The following is a 16,936-nucleotide window of genomic DNA, read 5'->3' as shown; positions in this document are numbered from 1 at the left end:
GGGCTGTACGGGGCAGTGTAGGGGTGTACGGGGGTGTATAGGGGCTGTACGGGGGTGTATAGGAGCGGTGTAGGGGTGTACGGGGGGCTGTAGGGCTGTACGGGACTGTATAGGGGTGTACGGGGTCTGTAGGGGCCGTACGAGGCGGTATAGGGGTGTATAGGGGCTGTATAGGGGCTGTAGGGGCTGTATAGGGTCTGTAGGGGCTGTACGGGGCAGTGTAGGGGTGCATAGGGGCTGTATAGGGGCGGTGTAGGGGCTGCAGGGGCTGTACGGGGCGGTGTAGGGGTGTGGAGGGGCTGTAGGGGCGGTGTAGGGGTGTAGAGGGCTGTATAGGGGCTGTATAGGGGTGGTGTAGGGGTGTACGGGGCTGTATAGGGGCTGTAGGGGCTGTATAGGGGTGTACGGGGGTGTATAGGGGGTGTATAGGGGCTGTAGGGGCGGTGTAGGGGTGTATAGGGGCTGTATAGGGGTGTACGGGGCTGTATAGGGGCGGTGTAGGGGTGTATAGGGGTGTACGGGGGTGTATAGGGGCTGTATAGGGGCTGTAGGGGCGGTGTAGGGGTGTATAGGGGCTGTATAGGGGTGTACGGGGCTGCATAAGGGCGGTGTAGGGGTGTATAGGGGCTGTATAGGGGTGTACGGGGCTGTATAGGGGCGGTGTAGGGGTGTATAGGGGCTGTATAGGGGTGTACGGGGCTGTATAGGGGCGGTGTAGGGGTGTATAGGGGCTGTATAGGGGTGTACGGGGCTGTATAGGGGCGGTGTAGGGGTGTATAGGGGCTGTATAGGGGTGTACGAGGCTGTATAGGGGCGGTGTAGGGGTGTATAGGGGCTGTATAGGGGTGTACGGGGCTGTATAGGGGCGGTGTAGGGGTGTATAGGGGCTGTATAGGGGTGTACGGGGCTGTATAGGGGCGGTGTAGGGGTGTATAGGGGTGCACGGGGGTGTATAGGGGCTGTATAGGGGCTATAGGGGCGGTGCAGGGCTCTATAGGTCTCCCCAGGCGCCCACGGGGTTCTGTAGGCGTCCCTCGGGGCGGGGCTCCTACGGAAGCCGAGCGGGCCCCGCCCCGCCGGTGACGCGGCGTGGGCGTGGCCCCCCCCCGCCCCGCTCGGCCAGCGGTCGCCGCGCCCGGGGCCTCGCGCGGGGCAGCGGGAGCGGGACACGCGGGACACGCGGGACACGGGACGCGGGACAGGGCCGGGCCGGGCGGCCGCGGGGACCCCCGGGGGCCCGGGTGGCGCTCGCCGAAGCTGGGGCCTCAGTTTCCCCCGTGACCCGGCAGCGCCCGAACCCCCCCCTCCCCCGGGCGCCTTGGGGGCGCGGGGGGTCCCGCGGATGCACCCCGAATCTGGGCACATCGGGGTGCTGCGGGGTCCCGCGGATGCACCCCAAATCCGGGCACATCGGGGTGCTGTGGGGTCCCGCGGATGCACCCCGAATCTGGGCACATCGGGGTGCTGCGGGGTCCCGCGGATGCACCCCAAATCCGGGCACATCGGGGTGCTGTGGGGTCCCGCGGATGCACCCCGAATCTGGGCACATCGGGGTGCTGCGGGGTCCCGCAGATGCACCCCAAATCCGGGCACATCGGGGTGCTGTGGGGTCCCGTGGATGCACCCCGAATCTGGGCACATCGGGGTGCTGCGGGGTCCCGCGGATGCACCCCAAATCCGGGCACATCGGGGTGCTGTGGGGTCCCGCGGATGCACCCCAAATCCGGGCACATCGGGGTGCTGTGGGGTCCCGCGGATGCACCCCGAATCTGGGCACATCGGGGTGCTGCGGGGTCCCGCGGATGCACCCCAAATCCGGGCACATCGGGGTGCTGTGGGGTCCCGCGGATGCACCCCAAATCCGGGCACATCGGGGTGCTGCGGGGTCCCGCGGATGCACCCCGAATCCGGGCACGTCAGAGTGTCGTGGGGTCCCATGGCCGCACCCCAGGGCTGGGCACGTCGGGGCGCTGTGGGGTGCCACGGCTGCACCCCAGGGCCGAGCGCCTCAGGGTGTCACGGGGTCCCGTGGCTGCACCCTAAAGCTGGGTACATCGGGGTGCTGTGGGGTCCCGTAGCTGCACCCCAGAGCTGGGTGCACTGGGGTGTTGTGAGGCCCCATGGGTGCACCCCAAATCCAGGCGCATCAGGGTGCCGTGGGGTCCCATGGCCGCACCCCAAAGGTGGGCACGTCGGGGTGCCGTGGGGTCCCATGGCTGCACCCCAGGGCCGGGCATGTTGGGGTGCCCTGGGGTCCCATCACCGCGCCCCAGGGCCAGGTACACCAGGGTGTCGTGGGGTCCCACTGCTGCACCCCAAAACTGAGCACATCGGGGTGCCGTGGGGTCCCGTGGGGCCTGGGGGTGTCGGAGCCGCCCCGGGGGATTTGGGGCCGTGGTGACGGTGCCCGCCCGGATGCCTGGGTCCCCGCTCCCCTTCGCCTGGGGTCACCGGGGTCACGGGGGGTGGGGGGGCACCCCCGGCCGCCTGGGTCCCCGCGCCGCCCCTCTGTGCCTCAGTTTCCCCCCCAGCCGCGCTGTGGAAAGTCGGAAATTTCCAGTGCGTGGGGCCGGGGGGGCAGGATGCCGGGGGGGGGGGGGCAGGATGCCGGGGGGGCCCCGGTGCCCTTATAACGCTCGGCCGCGCCGCCCGCGCCGCCGCCGCCGCCGCCGCCATGCGAGGTAGGGCCTGGCACGGGGGGCTGCGGGCAGGGGGCACACGCGTGTGCGGGCACGGGGGTGCGTGCGAGGCTGGGGGAGCGGGGGCTGCGTGCGGCAGGGAGTGGGAGGGGGGGTGCGCGTGTGCCAGGGGGGGAGCTGGTGTGCATGCATGTGTGGCTGGGCACGCATGTGTGCACGCGTGTGGGAGCGTGCAAGTGTGTGGGAGCGTGTGGGAGCGGGCGTGCGCACACGGAGGAGCGTGGGAGCGGGTGTGCGTGCGTGTGCGTGCAGGTGGGAGCGTCCTGGGGTGCGCACATGCGTGTGCAAGGCCGTGGGAGCCCGCAGGGGTGTGCACGCGTGTGTGCAAGTGTGTGGGAGCACATGGGCGCGCGCGTGCGCGTGTGTGCAGTCAGTGGAAGCCTGCGAGAGCAGACGTACGTGCCGGCGGGCATGTAGGAGCCTGCAGGAGCGTGTGTGCGTGTGCGGGGTTGAGGGAGTGTGTGTACGCGTTTGTGCAAGCGTGGGGGAGCGTGTGAGAGCGGGCGTGCAAGTGGGATCAGGCAGGAGCACGTGTGCAAGGGCGTGGGGGCACAGGGGGATCTGTGCGCGTGTGCAAGCAGGGGGGAGCGTGCATGGGTGTGTGCAAGGGCGTGGGGGGGGGCAGGCGCGTGTGCAAGAGGGTGGGAGCGTGTGTGTGCAGACGTGTGGGCATGGGGGGGGTGTGCAAGCAGGTTGGAGCAGGCGTGTGTGCGTGCGAGGGTGTGGGAGCACACGGGTGTGCGTGTGTGTGCACACGTGGGGGCATGGCTGGGTGCTTGTGCAAGCGGGTGGGAGCCTGTTGGACCGCGCGTGCGCAAGCGTGTGTGAGCGTGCGCGCGCGCGAGGGCAGGGTGCGGGCAGGCGTGTGCGCGACCGTACCCGTGCACACCTGTGGGAGCACGCACGTGCATGCAGGCACGCATGTGAGCGTGCACATGAGCGTGCCCGCATGTGTGCGCGTGTGAGAGCACCAGGAGCTGCCGGGGCACGGGGGCCACGCGTGTCGGCGCGTTGCAGCGTCACACGCGTTTTACAGCTCACGCAGGCGTGTGGGCACATGTCACAGCACAACCGTGCGTACTGTGGTGTGTGCAGGCGTGTTTTGGGGCACGCGTGCGATGAGGGTTGTGTAACGGCATCTGCACGCACTACGGGGTCTGGGCACGCGTGTTGCGGTGCGCTGCCACGTGCGCACGGACGTCACAGCATGTTGCTGCATGTGCACGCGTGTTACGGTCTGTAGCTGCGTACGCGGACATGTTACGGCGTGTGCACCCACGTTGCAGGGCGGTGCAGCGCGTGTGGCTGTTGTACACGGCTCCCGGCGTCCGTGCACGGAGCGTGACGTGCACGCGTGTCGCGGGGCGTGCACGCGTGTCGTGGGGCGTGCGCGCATGTTATCGCATGTTGCCGCGTGTCCCGGTGGTGCCGCGGTGCTGGGCAGCCCCGGTTCCCCCCCCCCCTGCACCCGCAGCTGTGGCTGCGAGCGCCCGAGGCCGGGGGCGCGGGTGCCCCCCAGCACCCATGGGTGCCCCCGCGCACCTGCGGGTCGGGCGCTCGCCCTTAGATGTGGTGGGGGCTGGCAGCTGCGCGGGGCTGGCGCAGGTGACACCGACGGGGACACGAGCGGGGACACGCAGGTGGCCCCGCTCCCGCGCTGCCCCCACCCGCAGCCCCCCCCGCTTCGGCACTGGGGAAACTGAGGCAGGGGCGCCGTCACCCCTGGGTGCCGGGGCCGGGGTCCCCAGGGGTCCCTTCCTTCCCCTCCGCGTCATGGCGTGTTGGCCTGTGCTGTGACGTGTCTGCCCATGTCATGGCATGTTTTGCCGTGACACCGCATTGGGGAGGGGGGCGGAATCGGGAGCGCCGGGTTGTCCCCTCACCCTGGGGACGGTGGGTGCTGATGGGTGCCAGCAGGTCCCCATGGGTGCTGGGCGGGGGGCTGAGGGTGCCGGTGGGTGTCCCCGGGGCTGACGGGTGCTGGCGGCTGTTTGCGGAGCTGACAGGCGCCAGCGGGTCCCTGTGGGGCTGATGGGTGCTCACGGGGCCCGCGGGGCTGGTGGGTGCTGGTGGGGATGATGGGTGCTGGTGGGTGCTGATGGGGCCGGTGGGTGCTGGTGGGGCTAACGGGTACCATTGGGTGCTCATGGTGCCGGTGGGTGCTGATGGGGCCGGTGGGTGCTGGTGGGGCTAACGGGTACCATTGGGTGCTCATGGTGCCGGTGGGTGCTGGTGGGGATGATGGGTGCCGGTGGGTGCCGGTGGGTGCTGGTGGGGCTGACGGGTACCATTGGGTGCTCATGGTGCTGGTGGGCGCTGGTGGGGCTGACGGGTGCTGGTGGGTGCCCCTGGGGCTGGTGGGTGCTGGTGGGTGCTGGTGGGTGCTGGTGGGGCTGACGGGTACCATTGGGTGCTCATGGTGCTGGTGGGTGCTGGTGGGTGCCCCTGGGGCTGGTGGGTGCTGGTGGGGATGACGGGTACCGTTGGGTGCCCGTGTTGCTGGCAGGCGCCCGGGGGAACCGGTGCTCACAGGTGCGGGTGGGTGCCGTGGGAGCGGCGGGTGCCGGCGGGGAGGCGTGGGGCCGGGCGAGACCTCGTCGACCTCTCGCCGCCGGTTCCCGGCAGGAGCAGCACCCGAAAGCGGCGCTTCCTGGCAGCCGCCGGCGCCGGCACCGTTGACTAATGCGGGTGCCGGGGTGCGGGGCTGACTCAAAGCGCCGAATTCCCAGGGCCCCTCCGGGCCGGCGTCGCCGCGGGGGTCCCCGGTGCCCGGCCGCCGGCGCCGGATGCGAGGGCGGCCGCCGGGCCCCAAAACTGGGGCGGGTGGAAAAAGCCGACGAAGCGGATTCGGCCCGGGGAGGAAGAGGTGCGGGCGTGTGCGCGTGTGAAGGAGCGGCTGCGTGCGTGCACAAGCGTGCAAGAGCATGCGCGAGGGTGCGAGGGCGTGCGGGAGCGTGCAAGAGCGTGCGTGAGCATCGGCAGACGTGTACCAGCCTGTGCAAGCATCCCCGAGCGTGCGAGTGTGCGTGCGCATGTGCAGGTGTGCACTGGCATGTGCAAGCACACATGAGCGCGCACAAGCATTTGTGAACACGTGCAAGCGTGCATGAATGTGTGCAAGCATGGACAAGCGTGCAGCAGCCTGCAGGAGCGTGCACAAGCATTCACAGCTTTGCACAACCCTTTGCAAGCGTGCACAAGCCCAGGCAAGTGTGCCTAAGCGTGTGTGCATGACTGAGGGTGTGTGCATGTGCCCACGCGTGCCCGAGCGTGCCTAAGCGTGCCCAAGCGTGCATCAGCCCCCCCAACGTCCCCATGCTTGAACGACTGCGTGCGGGCGTGCACAAGCGTGCCCGTACGTGCATGTGAGTGTGCAAGCGTGTGTGAGCCGGCAGGAGGGGGCTGGGGCATGTCTGAGCGTGCACAAGCGTGTGCAAGGTTGCACAGATGTGCAGGCGCGTGCACAAGCGTGTGCAGGGCAGAGGGTGACAAGCCGGTGGCAGTCGGGGGACGAGAGCCATCGGGGCGGGAGGGGTCTCCTGGGGGCTCTGGGGCACCTCCGGGGTTGGGGTCCCCCCCAGCTGCAGTGTCCCCGTCCCCCCGTCCCCCCGTCCCCCCGGCTCTGGCACGTTTGCTCCGGTGTCCCTCTGCTCCCGTGGCCCCCCCCAGCCCCGGTGTCCCTTGGCTCTGGTGTCCCCTCAAGCTCAGCCGTTCCCTGGCTCTGGTGTCCCCCCACTTCCCCAGCCCCGGTGTCCCCAGCCCCGGTGTCCCCACTCCCGTGGCTCTGGTGCCCCCCATCCCCCCTGACCGTACCCCATGGCCCCCTGCCATGGTTCCGTGGCTGTGCCAGGGCTGCGCCGGGTCGTGCCGGGGCCGTGCCGGTGCCACGCTGGGGCCGTGCCGTGCCATGCCGGGCTGTGCCGCCGCGGCGGGCGCCTTCCTGCAAGGTGGGGCCGCGTCCCAGTTGCGGCTTTGCCGGCGCTCGCTGCCGCTGTGGTTTCGGCAGCCCCCGGCGTCCGGCAGGGCCCACCCTGCGCTGGGGCCGTGGGGGGGACGCCCGGGGGGCACCCACAGGCTCCTGGGGGGGGGGGACCTGGGCACGTGGAGGACGTCGGAGCCCATGGGGTGCCATAGGAGCCCATAGGTGCCACGGGAGCCCATAGGGTCCACGTGAGCCCATAGGGACCGCGCGAGCTCATGGGGGGCACGTGAGCCCATAAGTGACATCTGGGTCCATAGGGGACACCGATGCCCATAGGGGACACGTGAGCCCATGGAGTCCCGGTGAGAACACGGGTGGCAGACGTGGCCCCGGAGAGGACACGTGGTCCCACAGGGCCCTCAGGAGCCCATGGGGTGACACGGGAACCGAGGGGGGACTCGGGGACCCCACGGGGGTGACGTGTGAGCCCATGGGGGACGTGAGCCTACAGGGGACACGTAAGCCCACAGCGGCCACGTGAGCCCGCGTGGCGACACGTGAACCCGTGAGGGACGGGTGAGCCCACAGGGGACACGTGAGGCCAGAGGGGACACACGGTCCCACAGGGGACACGTGGGGCCCATAGGTGCCATGTGAGCCCACAGGGGACATATGAGCCCGTCCGTAGGGGACACCTGCTCCCACAGGGGACATGTGAGCCCGTAGGGGACACATGAGCCCATAAGGGGACACGTGAGCCCGCAGGGGACACGTGCGTGCGAGGACACAGGCGGCACGCGGGGTCCCACGGGTGCCACGTGAGCCCGGAGGGGCTGCCAGCTCCCCGTGAGCCCCGGGGGATCCCTCGGGGCGGGTGCCCACGCCGTCCCTCCCGCCCGCAGCCCACATCGAGGTGATTCCCTGCAAGATCTGCGGGGACAAATCCTCGGGGATCCACTACGGCGTCATCACCTGCGAGGGCTGCAAGGTGGGCCGGGGGGGGGGGGCCGGGGGGTGCCGGGGGGAAGTGCCGGGGGTGCCGGCACGGCGGTGACCCCCGGCGCAGGGCTTTTTCCGGCGCAGCCAGCAGAGCAGCCTGAGCTACGCCTGCAGCCGCCAGCAGAACTGCCCCATCGACCGGGCCAGCCGCAACCGCTGCCAGCACTGCCGCCTGCAGAAGTGCCTGCGCCTCGGCATGTCCCGTGACGGTGGGTGCCCACCCCGGGCCGCGGCTGCAGCCCCCACCCCGCACCTGGGTGCCTCCCCTGCCCCGGAGCTGGGTGCATCCCCCCCCCCACACCACCTCGGCCCCGTTCCCGCCGGCTGTGCCCCCCCCGGGGGGGGCTGTGGCTGCCTGGGGACCGGGGGACACCCCGGGGGGGAGGGGGGGGGGGCCCACGGTGTCCCCAGGAGGAAGCCGAAGGGGCCGTGGGTGCGCCCGGAGGAAGCGGGGTGGCGGGGGCCGCCGCGACACGCGCGTGGGGCCGGAAAGCCCCGGTGCCACGGCTATGTAGGTCGCGGGGAGCCGGGCCGGTGCGCGCACACGCGGGCAGACACGCGTGTGGCAAGCGTGTCCCCCAGCGCCGCCACCGCCGCCGCCGCCTCTCCCCACAGCCGTCAAGTTCGGCCGCATGTCCAAGAAGCAGCGGGACCGGCTGCACGCCGAGGTGCAGCAGCAGCTGGAGCAGCGGCAGCGGGAGCGGGCGGCCGAGGGGACGCCCGCCATCCCCCTGGGGCTGACGGGGTGCTGGGGCCACCCGCTGACCCCCGCCGTCACCCCGGGGTGCCCCGGCACCCACCACGGCGGGATGGAGGGCAGGGCTGGTCCCACGGCGGAGCTGGAGCCGGGGCAGCTAGAGGGGACCAAGCGGGGCCCAGGTGGGGACGGGGACAGGGACGGGGACAGGGACAGCCCCGACTTCTACCCCCACCCCAACGTCGGCAGCCTCCTGGAGTCACCCACATCCTCCGGCGTGGAGATCGGTGAGTCGCTGGGTGCCATGTGCCCGTGGGGGCTGGGTGCGTCGCCCATGGGTGCTCAGTGGTGGTGGGAGCTGGCTCCATCACTGATGGGTGCCGGACGGTGGTGGGACCTTGCCCATCGGGGACGTGGGCAAGGGCTGCCCGCCCCGTCCCCGTCCCCGAGCCCCCGTGTCCCCGCAGAGCACCTCACCCAGAACGTCCTCAAGTCGTACCGGGAGACCTGTCAGCTCCGTGCCGAGGACCTGCAGCTCCGGCGCTGGGACACCTTCTCCCGTGAGGAGGTCTGTGCCTACCAGAAGAAGGTGAGGCCACCGGGGGGGACGACGACAGGGGAGGGGACACGGCAGTCCCCCGGGCACCCAGAGGATGCCGAGGGCCGCGTGCCCAGGGCTCCGGCATGGTGCAGAGCGATGGGGACGTCCTCGGGGGCTTTGGCGGGGGGGTTGGGGTGGGGGTGACGGCCGGTCCTGCAGTCGATGGAGGAGATGTGGCAGCGCTGCGCCGGCCGCATCACCGAGGCCATCCAGTACGTGGTGGAGTTCGCCAAGCGCCTGCGCGGCTTCATGGACCTCTGCCAGAACGACCAGATCGTCCTCCTCAAAGCGGGTACGGGGCCACCGCGTCCCCTGTCCCCAGCCCCCGGGGCCACCCCAGCCCCTCGTCCCCAGCCCCACGGTCCCTGCTGCCCCTGTCTCCCCAGCCCTGGTGTCCCCGGGCGATGGGACGCTCTGGTCCCATCAGGGAGGTGACAATCCCTACCGGATGCCGTGGCCCCATCAGGAGGTGGCGGTCCCCAAGGGATGGTGTGGTCCCCAAGGGATGGTGTGGTCCCGTCACGGGGTGGCAGTCCCTATGGGCTGCTCTGGTCCCATCAGGGAGGTGACAGTCCCCTGGGTCCCACCGGGGAGGCAACAGTCCCCAAAGGCCACTCCAACCTCATTGGGGAGGTGACAGTCCCCTGGGTCCCACCGGGGAGGCGACAGTCCCCAAAGGCCACTCCAACCTCATTGGGGAGGTGACAGTCCCCTGGGTCCCACCGGGGAGGCGACAGCCCCCAGGGCTGGTGCCACGGGGGCACCGACCCAACCCCGAGCAGTGGCACCGCGAGGCCCCGTGTCCCCGGTGCCACCGTCCCCGTCCCGCTGCCGGGCGGTGGCAGGTGCCATGGAGGTGGTGCTGGTGCGCATGTGCCGAGCCTTCAACTCCGACAACCGGACCGTCTTCTTCGAGGGCAAGTACGCCGGCGCCGAGCTCTTCCGATCCCTGGGTAGGGCTGGGGGCGCGGGGGGGGGACGGGACACACACATGGGGGCACATGTGGGGACAGGCGGTGACGAGGGTCCCCCCAGGCTGCCACGAGCTCATCGGCTCCATCTTCGACTTCGCCCAGAGCCTCTGCGCTCTGCACTTCTCGGAGAGCGAGGTGGCCTTCTTCAGCGCCCTCGTCCTCATCAACGCCAGTGAGGGACCCCCCTGTCCCATCCCGTGTCCCCCCCCCCCCCCCGTGCCTCAGTTTCCCTCCCTGGCCCCGTAGGAACCCAAACGAGGGTTTGCCCAAAACCCCGTGGTTTTGTCCTAAAGCGGGTGCTGGGGTTGGGTGTCCTGAGCTGGCCTCTGCTGTCCCCCCCCCCCCCGTCCCTGTGGTGTCCCCACCCTGGCCGCAGCCCTGTCCCTGTCCTGTTGCGGTCCCCACCTTGTCCCCATCCTCATCCCATCCTGCCGCGGTCCCATCTCTCCCCACCGCCGTCCCTGTCCTTGTCCCCATCTCCATCCTCATCCTCTCCTTGTCCCCATCCTTGTCCACTCCCACCCCTGTCCCCGTCCCTGTCCCCATGCCCGTCCCATCCCCGTTCCCATCCTGTCCCCGTGCTCATCCCATCCCCGTCCCCATCCTTGTCCACTCCCACCCCTGTCCCCATCCCTGTCCCCATCCTGTCCCCGTGCTCATCCCATCCCCGTCCCCATCCTTGTCCACTCCCACCCCTGTCCCCATCCCTGTCCCATCCCTGTCCCCATCCTGTCCCCGTGCTCATCCCATCCCATCCCTGTCCCCGTCCTTGTCCATCCCCATCCCATCCCGTCCCCGTGCCCACCCCACCCGTCTCCCCATCCCATCCCCGTCCCCACGCCACCCCCCCCCCGTGTCCCCCGTCCCCACACCAACCCCCCCATGTCCCCCGTCCCCACGCCACCCCCCCCGTGTCCCCCGTCCCCAGACCGCCCGTGCCTGCAGGAGCAGGCGAAGGTGACGCGGCTGCAGGGACGCCTGGAAGTCGCCTTCCGCCTCCTGCTGCGCCGGACCCGCCGTGAGGGACTCCTGGCCAGGGTGCGGGCACGGGGGGGGGGGGGGCCGGGGGTATGAGGGGGACGAGGTGGGGGGGGGCCCTCGGTCATGGGGGGGGGGGGGGGGGGCTGCCAGGGGCAGGGGTCCGCCCTGGGTCGCGGGGTGCCCTGCGTGTGCGACACGTGCGTCCCCCTCCGCGTGAGCGCGCGCGGGCGGCGCGTGTCACCCCGGGGGGGGGGGGGGGCAGGCGTGTGACGGGCGCGCGTCCCCCGGGGGCAGCTGCCGCCGCAGGGGCGCCTGCGGGCGCTGTGCTCGCAGCACGTGGAGCAGCTCCAGGCCTTCCGCCGCCTGCACCCCGGGGTGCTGCACGCCGCCTTCCCCCCGCTCTACCGCGAGCTCTTCGCCTCCGAGGCCGAGACCCCCGGCAGCGCCCGCTGAGCCCCCCCCCCCCCCAGGGGGCCCGGACGGCCGGGTCCTCGCCCTGCCCTCCCCCTGCCTCCTGCCTGCCTGTGGCCGGGGGCGGCGGGGGGTGCCGGCACCCACGGGTGCTCCTGCGGCCAGGGGGGCACCCGCACCCAGCGGGACTCCGACACCCGGCGGGACTCCGACACCCGGAGGGGCTCCGTCACCCATGGAGGATCCGACACCCGGTGATGCCCCGTCACCCAGAGGAGCTTCGTCACCTGGTGACGCTCCATCACCCAGAGATGCTCCGTCACCCGGCGATGGTCCGTCACCTGGTGATACTCCGTCACCCGGTGACGATCTGTCACCCGGCGATGGTCCGTCACCCAAGGAGGATCCATCACTTGGTGATGCTCCGTCACCCAAGGGGGATCCGACACCCGGTGATGCACCGTCACCCAGAGGAGCTTCGTCACCCGGTGACGCTCCATCACCCAGTGATGCTCTGTCACCCAGTGATGGTCCGTCACCTGGTGATACCCCGTCACCCGGCGATGATCTGTCACCCAGTGGGGCTTTGTCACCTGGCCGTGCTCCATCACCCCGAGGGGCTCCATCGCACGGTGATGCTCCGTCACCCGGTGATGCTCTGTCACCTGTGGGTGCTCCAACAACCGGGGGTGCCCCGTCACAGGGGGGTGCCCCGTCACCCGAGGGTGCCCCCACCCCGCCGAGCAGTTCGGGGTCCCCGGGGCCGCGGTGGGTGCTCGGCCCCACCCGGGACGGGCACACGCACCCCCGGGCTCTCCCACGGTCACAGGCTCCTGTGTGTGCGGACACGCGTGGCCCCCCCCCACGGGTGGCCCGGCGGGGTGGGGGGGGCGGGGGGGGGGGGGGGGGCCGGCCGGGGCCGCGGCTGTACCGAGGTGGAATAAAGGCATTTTCGGGTACAGCGAGTCCGTGGGCTCCGTCACGGGGGGAACGGCGGGGCCGGGGGGCACCGGGTGGCGGGGGCGACACGGGGCGACACGGGGTGACGCGGGGTGACGGGGGGGTGACGGGGGGGGAGTGACGCGGGTGCGGCGGACACGGCGCGAGCCCCGTCCCGCTTCCCGGGACCCCACGGCCACGCCACGCGGGGCATTGTGGGACGGGGCAGAGGCCCACCCCCCCGCCCGTCACTCACCGCTCGGGGCGGGTCCGAGCCCCCTCTGCTGCTCGCTGATTGGCTCCAGCCGGCTACCGCGCGGCGCGGATTGGCCGCTTTATTCCCAGGCAGGTGCTGTGCCCCGCCCCCTCGCCCCTCTCCTCCTTCCCCACCCCCTCGTGGGAGGCCGTCCGGGGATTGGCCACCGCCCCTTCGGCGGTGATTGGTGGGGCGGAGAGGAGCGGCGCTATGATTGGAGCGCGGCGGGAGGGGGCGGGGCTGGTGGCGGCCGGGCGCGTGAGGCGGCGGCGGCGGCTCGAGGGGCGGCGGGCGCGGGGGCACCGGGGCGAAGCCGGGCCCGGGGTCCCGGTCGGGGCCGGTACCCGGGGCTCGCACCGCCGTGGGCCGGGCTCCCCAGGTAGCTTGAGTCCGCCCCGGGAGGCGGCGGGACCGCGAGGGTCGGTGCCCGCCCGCTGCGGCGGCCCCTCTCCCGGGGCGCCGGGAGCCGCGGCCTGTTCCGGCGGGACCGGGGCTGAGGCGGGCTCGGGCCCGAGCGCCTGCTCCGCGGGTGGCCGAGCCCTCCGCAGCGCGTGTGCGGGCGGGAGGGAGCCGCGTGGAGGCGGCGGAGGGTGCCCCGGGGCTCGGCCTGGGCCCTCCCCTCCCGCACCGGCCTGGCTGGGGAGAGGCTCCCGGTAAAACCTCTCCTTGCTCTAGGCCGCGGGGAAGATGGCGGCGGAGCGGGGTTACTGGAACAGCCTGACGACGCTGCAGAAAGCCGCGGTGGTCCTGGGGGTCCCGGCCGGCACCGCCGTCCTCTACATCCTGTACCGCAGGTACCGGGAGAGCCGAGGTGGGTGTCGCAGCTTCCCCCCCCCGTGTCGTTCCCGCCCTTCCCACGCACGGGCTCGAGCGTTCGGCTGCCTCCCCCGTACCCCGACCTCCCCTCGCCTTCCCCAAACGTCCTGAGGTAAACGCCCCTGGGATTTTCAGCCGCGGGCCCCCCTCCCTGGGGACGGGGAGGCTGTTGGAGTGGCTTTGCCCGCTTTGAGTTTCCCTTGCGCTGTTCATAACCCCCCTCCCCGGGGGGTTTCCCCTCTCCCTGCGGGGATGGACGTGGCTGTGGGGACCCGCCGCCGTCACTCTGCCCTCAGAGGAGCGGCTGACCTTTGTGGGAGACGAGGAGCTGGAAATCAAGATGCGAGTGCCCCGGGCGGCCGTGAAATCCATCATCGGCCGGAAGGGAGCCACCATCAGAAAGGTAAGCGGTGTCGGAGGCTCGCAGGGGTGACGGGAAAGGGCCAAGTCGCTCCCGCGGGACGTTTACTGGGAGCACCGGTAAATGGCAGCCGGGGGCTGGTGTCCCCCCCAACCCTGTGCCCGCAGCTAAGCCAAGAGACGGGGGCTCGCATCGACGTGGAGGGAGAGGACGAGGGCGAGGAGACGGCGCTGCTGATCTCGGGCTCCCCCGGCCAAGTCTGCCGGGCGAAAGCCGCCGTCCACCAGATCGTGACGGAGAGCGTCCCGGTGTCGGAGCAGCTCTGCGTGCCCCAGAGAGCCGTTGGCAGGATTATCGGTACCTCCGCCCTCCCGGGGAGGCAGGGGACAGCGGGAGGCGTCACCAATTTACCTGCTCGGTGTCTGTGGCGGCGAAACTGCTGTCGCAAGCCCCGACAGCGTGAGCAGGAGGCAGGAGAGCCGCTGCGGTTCCCTGCGGGATGGAGGCTGGTTCCCGCTCTGAGTCCGCTCTGCCTCGGTTTCCCGGGGCTTTCCCTGACTCCCGCAGGCCGGGGCGGCGAGACGGTGCGGGGCATCTGCCGCAGCTCGGGGGCCAAAGTGTTCTGCGAGCGCGAGGCCGATGCCGGCCTGGCCCCGGTCAGGGTCATCCAGCTCTCGGGGACGCGGAAGGAGGTGGCCGCCGCCAAGGTGAGGGGGAGGCAGGGGGGCTGGGGGACGCCTCGGCCCCCGAGCCCAACCCTCTCCTCTTTTTTTTTTTTTTTTTTTTTTTCCCCTCCAAGAAACTCATCATGGAGAAGCTGATGGAAGACGACGCCTTCCGGAAGGAGCTGGCCCAGTCGACGGCGATGCGGTGCCAGCGCAAGCAGCCCCTGGGCAGCCGGCGGGAGTGGGAGCCGCTCCCCGGCGGGGCGCCGGAGCACGGTGAAGAGGATGGGGGCTCGTCCTGGGGCGAAGGGTCGCTCCTGGGCCAGGCTCCCTTTGAGGAGGCGGAGGAGCTGGAGGATGAGAGCGAGGAGCTGGAGGAGCTGGCGGCAGGGCCTCACGTGGCAGTGCCAAAATTTGAGGGTAAGAGAAGCGTTTGTGCCGTCCCCGGGGTGCAACGGGAAAACCGCGCTGGGGGGGAACGTATTTGCTCGGGTCCTTTAGGGACCTGCAGCGTGTCCGGGAGCCACGTTGATGGCGCCGGGTCACCCCGGGCTGCCTGTGGCTTCATCCCCTGGTCTCGCTCCCTCCGTCCCTGCTCCGGGTGTTGACATGGCCGGGGCCGAGGCCGGGCAGGACGGCTCAGCCGCCTGCCGGGCTCTTGCTGGAGTCGTTTGGTCCGAAATGTGTCTCTGCGAGGGGGGATCTGTGGGTCGGCTTCTCCCCATCTCTGCGGGAGGCTGGAGGTCCCCTCGGCCGCCCCGTCCGGCTCTCACCGGGGCTCCCCCGCGCCTCTCCCGTAGTTCCCAGCCCCGATTTCAGCTTCCACGCCGACGAGCACCTGGAAGTTTACGTCTCGGCCGCGGAAAACCCCAACCACTTCTGGATCCAGATCATCGGCCACCGCAGCCTGCAGCTGGACAAGCTGACCGCCGAGATGCGGCAGTACTACCAGAGCAGCGGCCGCGCGGTGAGACCCCATGGGGCGCCGGCCTCGGGGGGGGGTGTGTGTGTGTGTGTGTGGTGTGTCATCCCCCCCCCCAGTGGGTCCCCTCGCCCGTCCCAGGGACGTCACCTGCCCTGTCCCCACCGCCACAGGCAGAGCTCTCGACCGTCCGAGCAGGGGACATCGTGGCCGCTCCCCTACGTGGACAGCAGCGACTGGTACCGAGCCCGCGTCCTGGGCACGCTGGAGAACGGCAACTTTGACCTTTACTACGTGGATTTTGGGGACAATGGGGAGGCCCCCCGCGAGGCACTGCGAGCCCTGCGGTGAGCGCGGGGTGTCACCTGGGGAAGAGCTGGGGGGGGGGGGGGGACGACGACGATGACAACCGGGCCGTGGTTTAAGGTCCCCGGGACAGCTTGCGGTGTGGCTTGGGGGGGGAGGGCTCTCGTGGCTGCGTCGCCGGAGGAATTAGCCGAGGCAATTCGGTGTTTTGTGAAGCGGTTGCGGCGTGAGGAGCCGCGGAAATCACCGGGGAGCCGGGATGGCGACCGAGGCAGGCTGTCCTCGCCGGGAGAGCTGGCGGCTCCGGCAGCGCGGCGTGACGGTGGCCTTCTCTCCCTGCCAGGAGCGACTTCCTAAGCCTGCCCTTCCAGGCCATCGAGTGCAGCCTGGCCGGCGTCGCGCCCGCTGGTGAGCGGGGAGGGAGCCCCGGGCGGCCCGCGGGGGAGGCAGGGGCCGGCTTCGGCCGTGTCCCTTCCCCGCAGACGACACCCACAGTCGTCCGCTTCTGAACCGGGCTGCGCTCGCCCCGTTAATCCTCTCCCGCAGGGGACGAGTGGGAAGAGGCGGCCCTGGACGAGTTCGACCGGCTCACTCACTGCGCCATGTGGAAACCGCTGGTGGCAAAAATTTCCAGTTACGTCCAGTCTGGACTCGGCACGAGGCCGAACGTCGGGCTCTACGCCCTCCACCACGGAGAGGTGAGCCCCGCCGCTCTGCCCGGCCCCCGCCGTGAGCCGTGCTCGTTCAAACGCCCCCCCCCCGAGCCCCCTCCTCGGCCCTTCCCCGCTCCCCTGAGCCACCGGCTCTCCAGCCCCGTCTTGTTTCCACGCAGAACCTGGACATCGGAGCAGAGCTGGTGCGGCTGGGCTACGCCGTCCCCTGTCCCCAGGAGGAAGAGGCGGTGGGGGACAGCCCCCCGCGGCTGGCGAAGGAGGTCGGGGCGGAGATGCCGGTGAGCGGACGCGGGACCGGAGGGGGCGGCTTGTTCTCCTGCCCGGCTTCCCCGGAGGGAGCCGGCACTGCGTCCCCTGGCGCCCGGGGACAGCGTGTCTTCCCCGGCGCGGGGACGTTTTCTTGCTGACCCAAAGCCGTCCCGGTGTCCTCCGGGGACGGTCAACCCGGCTCTTCCCTGCGCAGGAGGACGTCTCCTGTGCCTCCCTCGAGAGCCTCTTGTCGGAGCCCCGGAAAAGTCCCGGCGAGACCCCCCTGACCCTGTCCTGCGTCAGCCTTTCGGGTGAGCCCGGAGGTGCCAGGTGGGAACGTGCCCGGTTACACCGGTAACGTGGGATTCGGCCCCCGCGGTGCGGAGCCGGTGGTTCCCTCTAGCACACCGCGCAGCTGGCCGGAGGCTGTGACGCTCCCCGGGGCGGGGGGAGGACAGCGTTCC

The 16,936-nt window shown here is 71.1% G+C and overlaps 2 protein-coding genes across 2 annotated transcripts; both read left to right on the top strand.

The window, feature by feature from the left end:
• Positions 1-7,762: 7,762 nt before the first annotated feature.
• RORC (RAR related orphan receptor C) lies at positions 7,763-11,326 on the top strand. Its single transcript, XM_076359831.1, is given in 10 exon segments — positions 7,763-7,829; positions 8,236-8,604; positions 8,785-8,906; positions 9,078-9,210; positions 9,764-9,871; positions 9,954-10,064; positions 10,821-10,838; positions 10,841-10,904; positions 10,906-10,930; positions 11,168-11,326. Coding segments are annotated over 10 exon segments (1,122 nt in total). The 5' UTR covers positions 7,763-7,816.
• A 1,478-nt stretch (positions 11,327-12,804) lies between these two features.
• Positions 12,805-16,783, top strand: TDRKH (tudor and KH domain containing; the record flags this gene model as incomplete). The annotated part of the gene is given in 13 exon segments (XM_076360208.1): positions 12,805-12,858; positions 13,155-13,290; positions 13,592-13,698; positions 13,824-14,013; positions 14,224-14,363; positions 14,456-14,741; positions 15,122-15,288; positions 15,417-15,458; positions 15,460-15,590; positions 15,893-15,957; positions 16,096-16,247; positions 16,382-16,501; positions 16,687-16,783. Coding segments are annotated over 12 exon segments (1,621 nt in total), but the record flags the coding sequence as incomplete, so codon positions are not given.
• Positions 16,784-16,936: the final 153 nt, after the last annotated feature.

The sequence above is a fragment of the Aptenodytes patagonicus genome, chromosome 26 (genome assembly GCF_965638725.1).
Source record: "Aptenodytes patagonicus chromosome 26, bAptPat1.pri.cur, whole genome shotgun sequence".
Lineage (NCBI taxonomy): Eukaryota > Metazoa > Chordata > Aves > Sphenisciformes > Spheniscidae > Aptenodytes > Aptenodytes patagonicus.
Note: the sequence above shows the minus strand (reverse complement) of the source record. Positions and strands in the feature narration are given on the sequence as shown.